This window comes from Myxocyprinus asiaticus, chromosome 31, assembly GCF_019703515.2.
Source record: "Myxocyprinus asiaticus isolate MX2 ecotype Aquarium Trade chromosome 31, UBuf_Myxa_2, whole genome shotgun sequence".
In the NCBI taxonomy this organism is placed as follows: Eukaryota; Metazoa; Chordata; class Actinopteri; order Cypriniformes; family Catostomidae; genus Myxocyprinus; species Myxocyprinus asiaticus.
In genome coordinates this window covers 4,246,125-4,260,618 of record NC_059374.1, presented here as the reverse complement: position 1 = coordinate 4,260,618, position 14,494 = coordinate 4,246,125, and the positions used below count along the sequence as shown (strand labels likewise).

Below are 14,494 nucleotides of genomic sequence, written 5' to 3'. Positions count from 1 at the left end.
ATGTATAAACAAATAATGATGAAAGCCAAAATATTAAATGCCATTAATCAATGTTTACAGAGTAATCCATTATTTTTATAGAGGGGGGTAAAAAAATGACAATTTTCTCCTATGATAAAAAAAAAAATTAAATATATAAATAAAATAACCTTAGAAAGGTGGAATCATATTTTATTTTATTTTACACAGTACATCTACGTAAATCACTTGACTTCAGCACCCCTTGTGGCATTAAATGCCAATGGTGTGCGAGTGCTTATCACTCCAGAAGTTGTAAAGATATCTAAATATAATTTTAGATTCTGGTTTTCCTTTTGGTATCATTTTATTTTTATTTTTTTTTTGGATTTTCAAAAATTCTCCCCAATTTGGAATGCCCAATTCCCAATGCGCTCTAAGTCCTCATGGTGGTGTAGTGACTCGCCTCAATCCTGGTGGTGGAGGACGAATCTCAGTTGCCTCCGCGTCTGAGACCGTCAATCCGCGCATCTTATCACGTGGCTTTTTGAGCGCGTTACCGCAGAGACATGGCACGTGTCTTCACATTATTCTCTGCGGCATCCACGCTCAACTCACCACACGCCCCACCGTGAGCGAGAACCACATTATAGGGACCACGAGGAGGTTACCCCATGTGACTCTACCCTCCCTAGCAACCGGGCCAATTTGGTTGCTTAGGAGACCTGGCTGGAGTCACTCAGCATGCCCTGGGATTCGACCTCGCGACTCCAGGTGTGGTAGTCAGCGTCTTTACTCACTGAGCTACCCAGGCCCCCTTCCTTTAGGTATCTTAATATTTAAGGCCCTATATAGTTAAATCCCAGAGATATGGGGCTCTCAGTTTGGTTCCAAGTGTAAATTTTACCCATCGGTCGAAAACCAAATGTGGGTCACATAGTATGCAGCTATTTTTTCTTGTCCTACAAAACAAAAGTCTGAAGAACAAATAATGTTGAAACTATAAATGTACCTTTATCTATTCACATAAAAAACATCGATTTTTTTGAGAGTCCAAAAATACACCATTATTCTAGTTTTTGGATTTCAGACAGGTAAAAATCTTCAAAGCTCTGGAATGACCAACTTGCCACCTTTAGAATTTTTATATCTTTTCATAATTGCCAAAACAAAGAAGCCAAGCAGAGATTCAAAAGGCAGCTTTGTTACTTCATTACTGCAAGTGCAACGTACAGTATTTCAAAGATAGCAAAAGCTACATTGTATGTTGATGGGTTTTCATTATCGCTGAGCATCTTTCTTGACTTGGCTTTGGTTCTAAATCATCAAATAAGTGGAGAGGCACCTGTTTGAATCTTGACTCTGTGCAGTCTGGAGGTGAACTGGTCATTGACAGTGAACACATGGCCACTCTCGATCTCTTTAGACTTGGGCTCTTTAGTGAGGACTCGTTGTGTGGGCTTTCCACAGGCCAGAGACTGCAGCGCCCGCACCAGCTCTCTCTCTGGGATATCTGTCTCCTGCTGAATCTCCTGTCACCAGAGAAAAAAAAAAAAAAAAGAGACATGTGCCGATGCATTGGCTTACTTCAGTCAGAAACTGTATTACATACTAGGAGCCGGGAAAAATAATTGATTCAAAAAATCTTTTTGGCTCATCGTTGCCAATTTATGTGTAAAGATGCTGCGTAAAAGCCATACTAAAATATGTCTGCACTGATTGGACAACAGAAACAGAATAGGCAGGTATAATGAACTAGAATCAGAATGGTTTTATAATTCCCTGAATCAAAATCAAATCAAGAGAAACCTAAAGATTCCTACCCCTACCTCAGACACAGTATTTTTGTAAAGTAGTATGATTAGTTTAAAACATGTGACTTTATAACATGCGATGGAGTGCAGTACCTCAAATGTGGATTTTTCTCTGTTGTTGAAGAGCATCAGGATTGTCATCTGGAATGTGGAAACCTGCAAAATGTGTTTCCTAGTATTTGAGCCTGTGACCTGAGCGCCACCGACCATATCTGAGCCATCCTCCTGTAAGGAGACACAAACGGATGAGCAGAGAAGGTAAGAACTGTACAAGACTGGTCATTTTTATGCCAGTGTATGATTGCTTGCTACTGCGGCATGTACCTTTTTGATTGGCCCATAAAAGGTGGCATTGAGGTCTGCTGAACCCATGTGATGCTGCAATGTGAGCTGCCTGCCACTGTGCTTGGCCAAATAAAACCTGCAATACAACACCAAGAGAGACTGTGAAACAACCCCCCGAAGCAACCTATGCGAATGATTTTACCAACAAAATGAAAGAAAATGTTACAATATACAATAATAAACACCTTCTAAAGACCTCGAAAGCATGTCTTGGTGAATTGGGGATGTTACATTTGGGAGTGGCTGACTGGGTGGGCCAGTATCCTGTCGTCAAGACCCTCACTGTGAGGTCAACACCACCTAAAGATACCTGAGAAGAAAAAATCATGTTCACTTACAGTCTAATTCCTAATTATGCCATGGAGAGAAGATTGTTCTCAGTATTAAGGTTGGGCAATATATCTAAAACTATTTTTTCCAGCCTTATGAGGTTATTAAATATATGGGTATTTCTATGACTTTTATGTCCCATGTGTTGATTTTTACTAAAACAAACAGATTTCAACTCTTTTCTCTTTGTTATTTGAAGGTCATATTAAAACTGAATTAGAAACTTTTTAAAAGGCCTTTTTGGCACTATTAAAATGCCTATTATTTACAGATGTTCACCCTTTATCATCTGGTAAATATCTAGGCTAAATCTAGGCTAGAAAAAGCTTTATATTAAGTAGTAACCAAATTGAGCATTAAAACTGGGCAAAGTTTCTGTCATTTCAAAATAAGAGTCCCCAATGTGTTTCGGGTTTGCTTATAGTTAAAAATCGATTAATCAGTTATCATCCTTTACGATGACCTTAATTATCGGTATTAGCAAAATCCACTATCTTTCGGCCTCTAATTTTCATGACTTTCAGAAAAAAAATGACATACATTTCTAGTGATGCATGTACATAAACTGTTGGACCATGTAAGTAGACAAATTTGTCTACTGTGTGAAAAATATTTTAAGATTTTACTTCCTAAAAGTTCCCAGTGCTAAAAGTACCTGAGGTTAAAGAAACATGTCACTGTTTATGCATTTACTCTGATATAGCTTTTGTAAATTAAAAATGTTTAAAGCAAGAAGTAAAATATGGTATTAATTAGGGATGCACCGATTTTGAAAAAATAAAATACTTTTTTTTTTTTTAATAAAAAAAAAAGAACTATAGGCTGATACCTATATTCTGCCACTTAACTTATTTTGTCATGAGACCACTGTTTTACTTTAGAATTATGCTTTAAAATGTACAAAGAGGTACAAAAGCTTTCTTACTGTTGTAACAATAAATAATTTTCATTGAACATGGATTGGATCTGTTGAACACACGACAGGCCAAAATGTTAAAGAGAGCCAGAATGAAAGATAAATAGAAGAAAAAAAAAAGAAGATACAAAACGTAACTAAATATGATAACATGATGTAAAAATGTTATTTTGCACTTCTGTTTTTGCAGTTCAAAACAACAGAACTCATATTTTACATGTATGTACTGTATATGATAGAACATTACAAATTCATACTATGCATACTTTGGGCAATTCCACAGAAATGTTATCCACATCATGGAAAAATTAAAAGTTTTAACCAAAGGAGCAAAGCCCTGTTTTAAATTCTGTATTATAGCGGTATTATGGATAATGACATCCAGACCGCTAGAGAGCGCTGCTTGCTCACACAGCGCTGAATGCAGATTATAAATGTAGTAATCGTGCTAGGCCATATTGCGATTTCAATCTTAATTCAATCAATCATGCAGCATTAATGAATAATCAAACCGATGTCTCGCAAGTCAAAGTCTGCTGGTTTCAAAGTGTTTTGGATGGTTTCCTTCATCATGTAGCCTTTAGGTATGAGCCGCTTTCACAACTCTCACGTTTCCGCATTAACGTAAGAAAGACAAATTAAATTTGACATGTTTTCAGGAGTTTTTACAAAGTATTTTACTAATAAATTATAAATAAACCATCTGCTTTTTATATCGCCATTTTCATGCTTATAACCAATATGCCGATGGTTTTAATTTGGTCAATAATTGGCCGTTAAATTTTAGCAGCCGATACATCCCTAGTAAAAATCTAGTTTAAAATAATCACGTGCGAAATGCCACACAGGGTCTTCTTTGAACTTATTTGATTGATAATGCAAACAAACCATTGAATCAGCAAAATCATTGTACATATATCACAAAACCCTACTCAATATATCTCACCCCTGTTGACGTAAGGTGCTGACGGAACTCATCCATGGTTGTGTTTGAGATGCTCATGTCCCTGAACATGCCTTCCAGTTTAGATGTGAACTGACAGCCACACTCCGTCTGTAGAATGAGAAACACAAAACAAAATGAGACAAACAAACAGCACCACTCTGTACAGCAGCTGATGTTAGTAACGCAGCTAATCTCACCTTCAGCTTTGAGATCATGTTTTTCTCAGAGTCATCAGAGACGCTCTTGTTGGTGAGGAGTCTTCTTGCCAGATGCTGTTTGTAGTAGCGTTCAAAAACGTCCTTCTCCTGCATAAACCTGAACAGTACCATGGCCTTGTCTAATATAGACTCCACTTCCTGCTCTGTCAGCTAAAAGAGAACAAATAGCATAAAAAATAAAGCAGTCTGTTTAAAATGTGTATTTCTAGCATTTATTTTCAAGAACATGCATGAACCTAATATTAACATCTGAATACACAGACATAGTCCTGAATTAAATACTGCCAAACAATGATACATTTACCTTTAGACCTTTCTATTTCAAACATTCAGAGATGAATTATTTTAGCATTTTGTCCTTTAGAAAGTTGTTTAAATTTTTTTCGACCCATGAATTTCCAAAACTTTACCAGTTATTTGTGATTTCAGGAAACCAATTTTTTAAAATCATTTTAATTCAGACTGATTCGCTAATGAATCATTCAGATCATTTTGTGAACCATTTCGACCAAATACCTGCAAAGTACCGAATAAAAAAAAAAAAAGAAAGAAAAAGAAAAAAGGATTAGCTCACAAACTGAACAATGCTATGTCTAGCAAATAAAGTACTACTCTACACAAGCTACTATAACCAAGAGCAATATTTAGGGTAGGGATGTCCCGATACCAATACTGGTAATGGAATCGTGTCCAATACTGTGCTCATGTACTTGTACTCGGGCTCATAAAAATGCTCCGATACCATCTGACATATGAGTGTCATTCCGCAAACATTCAGTGCACAAGTTAAAATCGCATTATGTCGTGTGATTATTACCGGTAAACCGCAAAGGCTGCAATTTAATAAGATAAATATATAGTTTGCATGTGCTGCATGCTTCAAAGTGAATGTGCACATACCTTTAAGTGCTCTTTGGCAAATACATGGAAAACACCATCATGAGCATCGCACGATCCATTTGTAGCAGATGACATCGAGCAGAGCGCTAATTCACTTTGTAGTGCAAGGCACATACAGACTACATATTTATTTCTTAAATAGCAGCCTTTTGTGGTTTAATAATCGCATTGGGTCACGTAGCAATCTTCTTTTCTGGCTGTGAGAAGCTACTGTCAAAAACACAGAATCAGAAATGGCTTCAAAATAAAAGTTTCCGCCAAAACTTAAATGGAAAAAAGTATGACAGAAATATATCACTACTGTATAGTTACGGAATATTTACTGTAATACTACGTATAATAATAATAAAAAATCAATAGTAATTGTATCATTTTTAAGCAATATCTCACATCTGTGATGCTCTGTAATGCAGCACTTTATTTAACTAAAATAACTAATGCTGTTTTGGATTGTGCTGTGAGGTTCTGTATAAAAGCACTTCATTTGATAAAAATAATACAATATTACATTGAAATGTAATTGTTCTATTTTCATTACATCAAAGTTTTTATAAATTCATTTATTTAAACACCATTGTGATGACAAAAATAAAATAAACGGTTTATTTGGTATTCAGAAAATTCAGCGAATACCGAAATGGAAGTATCGGTACTCGTTCTCAAAAAGATAAATAAAAATGTTATCGATACATCCTTAATTTAGGGGATGAAATATTTTAGAGCACAGCGTAACTTGATATATATTCACTGTAGAAATGTCTATGATTTTTCCATGACGTTTAAGATTTTATTTTTAAATTCTTTACATTTTCTGATATTTCCAGGTTTTCCAAGACCGTGGGAACCCTAAAAATGTAAAACTAAGAAAAATTATGCTATAAAATGAAGTGGAAATATTTAAGATTCCGCTCTATTTCAAGGTCACTTAACAAATTTGTAACATTGACCATTTTAACTCCATTGTACAAAAGGTCAGATTTCCTTGGAAGCACACAAGATGCTCTTTAAAACATTCTCAAATAATTTAGGAATATCATGGACTCTCGAATCACTCAAATCGTTATGCTGATCATAATCTAATTTGTGATGAAAAATGTTTGCATTAAATGCATTAAATTTGAAAAGCATTTTCACTAATGACTTTGGACCCTACTATACACTGCTCACACAGCAAAGTAAGAGTAGAGCAGGCACAGCACGTTTCTTTATCAGAAAACAAGCCCACCCAACGGGCCTCAAACATGTTCAGTTGTCACCTAAGGTGATTTCTGCTTAGCCAAAGGAACGAGGAAGAGGTCAGGATTCATCTCTTAGGAAATCCCCATTAACATGTGACTAGAGAAAGCAACTTACTCCTTTCACTCCTTTCTTCAGCTTGTCATCTATGAAAAGTGAGAGATACTCTGGTGAACGAGAGTTGAGGTTTAGGAAATACTCAAAGTCCCCTGCGATGGTCTGCTTGAACAAGCGGTCATTGTTAAAGGACTCTTGGAGGAAGCGATCAAACCGTGACTTTAGATCCAGAAGACCCTTATGAAAGAGAGAAGTAAAGAGAAAGAGGAAAATAAGGTCTATCCCACCTCTCATGCGTTCTGTAAATTAGGTATGATTTTTATGCTTTTCTTCATACCTGGATGTAGTCGACCGGATTCTTGCCCTCTCCTTCCTCAGACACCAGAGCTTTGCCCTGCTCCCTCAAATATGAGCTCATACATTCACACATGGTCTTCAATCCGTTTGGTACTCTGCTGAACAACTTGTACATGCAGGCCAGATCTGTGCACACAAAAACAACACCATGAATGATGTATACAAGTCATTACTAAACTTCTATGTAATATCATGAATGCTATCAACAGCATATCCGTGCATGAAAATATTTCTCCAGTCATCTGGGTATTGCGAGTCTTCTTTCCTACTTGCGTAATGTGGTTCTTTAAAATGCTCATTCTTAATATCAGCAGTGGATTTACTACAAGAGAAAATGCTAATTAGGTTTGAACTAGGTTTGGGCAATAGGACAATGTAATCAGATATCGACGATGTCTTACAAATATCCCGATGCCAATTTCGACACTCATTGACAGATGATGATCGACAATATCAGTAAATGGCAAAACCATGGATCTGGGGAGTCGCCAGATATATTAAACAGTAGCCCAGGGTGTGAAATCTGCATCCGCAACCCACCAAATGCCACGAGGCTGAAACAAGTTCCTTACTTGCAAGCTCCTCATCCAAAAAAATGCAGGTATTTCATGAGCGGGTAAGTTTGCTCATCTACCTGCAACAGTGGTGTGTGACCTGTAAGACGTCTCGGAGTAACACGTGACAAAAAATGCTGTTAAACACAAAGACTTTATTATATTTTTAAGAACAGACAAAAGAAAAGACGTCAATGCCCGAGTCTGATGCGCTGTTTGTTCAGAGGTGTGCAGCGGAAGCATCTCGTAAAACATGTGCATGTAAAGAGTTTTCACTCTTCTCTGTTTCATTCATCTGAAAACTGTTTGCAAGAATATTGTTTATGAGAATGCTGCAAATGACCTCAGACCATCTCAGGAGGTGCTCGAAGTTTAGTTAGCTTTATTTCCAAGGAGCAGTTCTCGTTTAACACGCATTGTGAACGCAACTCTGCAGGTTCGCTCAAATATATCTTTATATTAAAAGAAACAAAGATGAATGTGATTAAATCATAAAATAATACGAGACCATGTTCACCTTGAACCTAAAATTGATTGGTGATGAAGGTGGTTATATACGATTTTTTGATCACTTCTTTATTTTAATACTTTTTCTTTTCGTTTAAAGTGCAATTTGAATTTAGAAACATCTTTTAAGTTTTTCGTGTTTCAATAAATGAATAAAATTTTTAAAGCAAAATCAATAAAGCAAAAATATTCAACGATCCTCGGCAGGGGGGTTGACAATATAATTGGATATCGCAATATAAAAAAGCGCTTATCGCTAAAATATTTTTTACATATTGCCAAGTTCTAGTTTTCACTAGTAAAAATGTTCATTCTTGATATAAAATGATGTCACTACGGAAATACCCATTCTTGGTATTAAAAAAATGGAATTTCAAATAGTAAAAGCTGTAATTGTTTGCTAAAAATGGAAATGGATAAAGTGTAATTAAAGATATCTTTAAAGGCTCTCTCACTAGTTACACATTACATATCTGAAATTGGCATCGCCACCGGTGAAAACTAAATTACAGATTTCAAAAATTCAAATTTTCTAGTTGTAATTCCACTGTTGATATCGGAATAGGCATTTGCACTAGTTACAATGTAATTATTGATATAAAAAATTATGGTTTTACTAGTAAGAAATAGATTGCTGATATGCGAAATTGGAATTGTAAGTAGTAAGACATTAATTATAGATATCTGGAATTGTGTTTTGAACAGGAGTATATCACAGATCATTGTGATATTCTACTAGTGAAGATGCAGTTACAGATATCAATAACTGAAATTTCATTTTTAAAATCAAGAATTACGTCATTTTTAATAAAGAATTAATGTTTTTACTAGTGCATACATATATACTGATATCAAAAATGAGCATTTTCACCAATGAAAAGTGAAATTACAGATATACAGTGCCTACAGAAAATCATCAGACCCCTTTAGAATAGTCTGAAGAGCCTAAAATCAAAACCAATCTTGGCGGTGTTTTTAGGGTCATTGGGCCTTGTTCATGAAACACGAGCAGAACAAATTAGTGTAAATTGTTTGTAGAGCCGTTCTGACGTAAATGCTCAGATTCATGAAAGTTTTCGTGTTTTCAAAACGTTAGTTGGTATGAATGAAATTTATACCTGCTACCGACCATGTGTTAATCGTGCATAAGACATCCGAATGTGTTGTGTGCTTTCAGGCAAAATGACATGACTACATTCTGATAGAAGTTAAATTAAATAAGTAATGAAAACATTTACATTTTAACATACTTATAGACTAAAATCAGCTCATATTTGGTCATCTATTAATCTTGTATATGTGTCTCACACTCTGCATTGTTATACATGGTGCATGCATCTCTCCTGTAATGTTGTTTCCTACATATTTCCTGCTATGTACTCACTTTTGTATACATTGCAAATAAAATTAAAAAATTAACTAATAATTAAATGAGTGAAATTAATCTTAAAAAAAAAAGCTTTATCTTTTTAAATCATAGCCTATACTTATTTAGAAACACTTCTTTACTGCTTGAAATTATTTATTAAATCTGCTTATTTTTCCAGCAGAAGTGTTTGATCTTTCTCAAAAAAATGTATGCCCTCTAACATGACTGGTTGGACAGATTTTTTTTAATATGAGCTCTATAATTTAGGTTTCATAATTTAGTATAGGCACTGGTAAATCGCGTTCAGTTAATAACATGTTCAATGCTAATGCTGTTTAATTCATAAGCTGAATAAACACATTGTGGGCAGATGCGTACACAATACAACGGGGAAAAAATAGAAAAGGCCCGGACACTGTCGTATAGCTTGCAAATCTGTAATATCTTACACTGTTTCGGTCAAAGATCTTCTTCAGGCATTCTATTAATTTCTCTGAAGATTCTTCCAGTTGCAGGTTTATCACTGTTACCATCATGATTTACATGAGAAGTTTCATGAACGATACTGGCGATGCGCTGTGAACTGAACCAGAGAAGGTTAATGGTGGTGGACATCCTCCTCTTGGCATGAACTGAACATTTTTTACACTTATGTCAAACCATTTTTATTGACTTCTTGAACTGTTTGATTCACAAAAGAGCGTCATATGACAGCAAAATCATGTGATGACAGTAAGTCCTCACTTTCTTTGAGACGCTATTGTGTTTGCTAAATCAAAATTTTACGATGTAAATGCACTTCATTCATAAAATTGATTTTAATTACTGTTCTGCATCAATGTTAAATGCATTTTACTAGCGAGTCGTGTGACTTCCTTATATGGCGTTTTCATGGGCGTGGATTATGATAATTGTGGCTGAACGTGCACACGCCTCCTCTTTATGAATGTTTGGAATTCACTAACATATACACGTTTAACTGACAAATCTGAGGAGTACGAAGCGTTTGTGAATCCGGCGTAAAGTTTTTGGGAAGGTCCATTTTACACGCAAATTACTCATATATTTACGAATGTTTCATGAAAGAGGCCAATTGTCGTGCTTAAAGGTGAACCACCTGCCCATCTTCAGTTGTCGAGCAGAAGGCCGCAGATTTTGGATGTACATGGAAGCATTTTCCCTTCAATCCTGACCAGTTGCCCAGTCCCCACTGAAGAGAAACACCCCAACAACAATGTTGCCACCACCATGCTTCACAGTAGTTATGGTATGTTCTGGGTGCTGTGCTGTGTTTGGTTCTCCAAATACAGCACTTGGAGTTCAGTCCAAATGTTCCATTTTCATTCCATCTGACCATGGAGGATTCTGATGCTATGTGGCAAAAGGTTTTATGGTCAGGTGAGACAAAAATTAAACTTTTTGGAATTGACTGAACTCAAACAATTCTGCAAGGAAGAGTGGGCAAATATTCTCCAATGTAGGTGTACGAATCTAGTAGAGACATCCAAACAGATTGATGGCTGTCATTAAAGCAAAAGGTAGCTCTACGAAGCATTAAATCCAGATGTATGATCACTTTTCAACCAATGTTATCCAAGTTTGTCATCTTTTATACATTATTGGAATTGCTGCCTTTTTTTTTTGTTACTTGAAAATTGTAAGGCAAAGTTTGTGAATAAAGCTGGATTTTTTAAAATTGGTTTTGATTTCAGGCTTTAAGACAAAAAAAAAGAAAAAGTGACTATTCCAAAAGAGTATGATGATTTTCTATATGCGCTGTAATTCATATCCTGCACATGATTAAATGCTGAAAGGGCTTGCCATACATGTAGGGGTCTATAATCACACTTTAGGGACTGTGTATTGTTCCTAACTATTTTGATGCCAAAAAAAAAAAATAAAACTTGACTGACATTATGTGTGGGCTTAAGCGAAAATCCTCTTAATTTAAGTTTCTTGCTCAAGGGTACAATGGTGGTAACTCAATCCCTTCTGGAGTTAGAATTTACAGCCTGTCAGTTACCAGCCCACATTTTAAACCACTTCAATAAAAAATAATTGCTGTGGAACCCTCAACAAACATACATGGATTGACAACTAGCATTTGCCACAGACGTGCTAGCTTAATAGAGTTGCCCAAGTTGTGCTTCAACAACTTGAATAATAAATGACTGATAAGAGACATCAGTAAAAGTCTAAAGACAGCGCACCTTCTGTCTTTCCATTCTTGAGCATGTGCACCAGGCCGGAGTTCTCCATCTCTACAATGGTCTTCATGTGTTTGGAGATTAGCTCTCGCTCCACCACCTTCACAATGGGCTCTTCTGTGGATTTATCCAGGCAGTGTATCACTCTTTCAATCTCCTCGTTTATCCGCGCCTCCACTTTCTTTATGTACACACTTGCGCTGTTCTCGGCTAAAAACTTTTGACTCTCCATCTGATAAATAAGAAACATAAAAACAAATGAATATGGTTACAGCAAAGGAACAAAGGAACTCATTGCTCAAAAGAAAACAACCTCATTTACTTAAACTGCTGAAATATACCCAGTTTCATTGTTACGTTTTGATCATTTCAACAGATAGAGAAATCTAGCACTTGCCATTTTGTTTAATCTAGCTTTACAAACCTGGAAGAACTCAGCAGACATTTCTAAGAAAGGTGCCTCAAAGTCCTCTTCATAAACTGAACGTCCTTCCAGGCCCAAAATCATCAACATCTGACAAGCATTACGGATGGCTCCCCTGGATGAAAAGAAACACTTACACTATGAAAACTTTGCTTTAGTATTTGACCAGTGTTGTCTGATGGTTGTGAAAAGCAACAAATCAGAATTAGTTTTGTTATTCTTTGCTCAACATTCAATATGAGGTTTAATATAAGCTCTAAAGCAACACAACATTATTTTTTTTGGAAATGATTTTCTATTCAAAAATGCCAGTCGCTCTTTTATGTACTCAAGGATGCAAACTTGACAGATGAATTCAGCAACACTTTCAAGTTTTAAACCCAAATCCAGATCTTTCAGTACTTCTTGTGTGCCCTTTACTTCAAATGAGAAGACACCCACCTGTCCACCACCTCGCCTTTTCTCTCACGGGCGATCATATCTAGTAGGGTCTGCCTCAGATGGTCCCGGATGCAACCATAACGAACCACCTGGTCTCTGAAGATGATGAGACCCAGATTATAGACGTTCTCTACGTTATTTTGCTGTACATACACCCGGTCCTATAGGAAGACATACAGGTAAAGAGAGCAACCTGGTACAACCATCAACGTCTGCATCCGCCAGTGGCATTTTTCGGTTGAAGAGTAACTAGACAAGAGCTACCACTTACAAAGTGAAGTACCAAGACAAAATCAAAGCAACTCTTAATGAAACGTTGTCGTAAGGACCCACCATGTACATCAAGATGTCTCTGATCATCACCATTGCTGTCTGGTGGTCGTTCCAGGCTTGATTCAGTGTTTGCAGAAAGTTGTTATTCAGGGAGTTTAGCACATCTTCTCGTACCTTTGAGAGGATGAAAAATTTTGTTTTATTCAAGTAGATTTAAAGCCAGAAAACAATGATATATCCAGTGACTTGAGGTACCATACTGTATAAAAAGTGTTATCCAGCATTAATGGTCGCAAATGGAAATCTAAACAAATGGTAGGCTATAGGGTTGCAGCTACTGACTATTTTGATCATGATTAATCTGTTGATTATTTCTTTGATTAATTTGACAAAGGCCAAATTTTATTTCCGTTATTTCAATTGCTGGGTTTCATCCAAAATGTTTTGCATTTTTTAAGTGCATTTCTAAAAATTCGACTTAAGAAAATAAGAATTGTTGCGAGTTTCCATCCACTATGTAATGCGCATTATCATGAGGGAGCCACCTCATCATGAGGTGCATGGAGCAGCTGAAGGACCTCCCTGCTTTGGGGACAGTTTTAATTGCAAGATTGGAGCAAGTATCTCATTTTATTAAATGCATCCACGAGAGACAGCAGAATAAGTGTAACATCTGATATAATGTGGGCTGAAATAGCTGTGATGCCCACACACCGCCAGTCTCCGCAAATATGGGAGCGCCCGCTCTCAAAACTGTTCTGGCGGATTGTGAGCCACTTTACAGACCAGCTGTGGGTTAAACACTTCCAAATGATAAGAGCCATGATCAAAGAATTGTGTGCCAAGGTCGGACCTTTCGGTGGGCTAGTCACATCAAGCTATCGCACACTCCTAACACGTGCACGAATGGTCAAAATAAATGTAGCAAATAAACCGTTTCTATCACCGCATTTTAACTAATGCGAAACTCTAGAAAATACACCTCTTCCTAGCGCATTCAATTTTAAGCGAATTTAGAACGTTTATTCGCATATCAAAGGTTTCCATTCAGGATTTCTTATGCACGATTTTAAAATGCACATAAAAATAGCTGAATGGAAGCCCACCTAATGACAAAACATGTTTGTCCTTTATATGCCAGTGTTCTTCTCCTATTTCCAAATTAAAAGCTATAAAACAAGTATAGGCTAAATGTATGCTATGCATTGTGTGCAGAAAATATAAAACATTAGTACAAACCTTACAATATAAATTGAAGATAGCATTTCACATTATCAATACAAAAACAACAGTTTGTCCACATTTTGGCAGTAGGAGGCCAATTTAAATCATGAAATAATATATAAAAGAAAAACAAAACTCGAGAAGTTTATAAACTCATCTCACAAGCTGTAAGGTGAAGCTAATTTGCGATAATGCATACTCACTTGACGTTTGATTTATAATATTTACAGTAACAAATATATCAGTAATACATAAGTGCACTTGGAGACATTTTTTCAAAAATTGAAATTTAGCCTGGGATAGGTTAATACACTTTAAAGTAGGGCTGGGCGATATATCGAATATTAATGATATAATCGAGAATTTTGCTGACGATGTAAAATTGACCTATATCGTGAATATTATGATGATTTTAATG

At 36.2% G+C, this 14,494-nt stretch overlaps 1 protein-coding gene across 1 annotated transcript in view; it reads right to left on the bottom strand.

The window, feature by feature from the left end:
* Positions 1-14,494, bottom strand: part of LOC127422260 (cullin-3) — a 29,085-nt gene that overhangs the window by 4,966 nt on the left and 9,625 nt on the right. Inside the window, exons 3-14 of the mRNA XM_051665652.1 lie at positions 12,913-13,026; positions 12,580-12,740; positions 12,139-12,253; positions 11,718-11,946; positions 7,058-7,203; positions 6,781-6,957; positions 4,507-4,677; positions 4,310-4,417; positions 2,303-2,427; positions 2,097-2,193; positions 1,866-1,997; positions 1,304-1,490 (exon numbers count right to left, since the gene is read on the bottom strand). Coding sequence (XP_051521612.1) covers positions 1,304-1,490; positions 1,866-1,997; positions 2,097-2,193; positions 2,303-2,427; positions 4,310-4,417; positions 4,507-4,677; positions 6,781-6,957; positions 7,058-7,203; positions 11,718-11,946; positions 12,139-12,253; positions 12,580-12,740; positions 12,913-13,026 — 1,762 coding nt within the window. The remainder of the gene's footprint in view (positions 1-1,303; positions 1,491-1,865; positions 1,998-2,096; positions 2,194-2,302; positions 2,428-4,309; positions 4,418-4,506; positions 4,678-6,780; positions 6,958-7,057; positions 7,204-11,717; positions 11,947-12,138; positions 12,254-12,579; positions 12,741-12,912; positions 13,027-14,494) is intronic.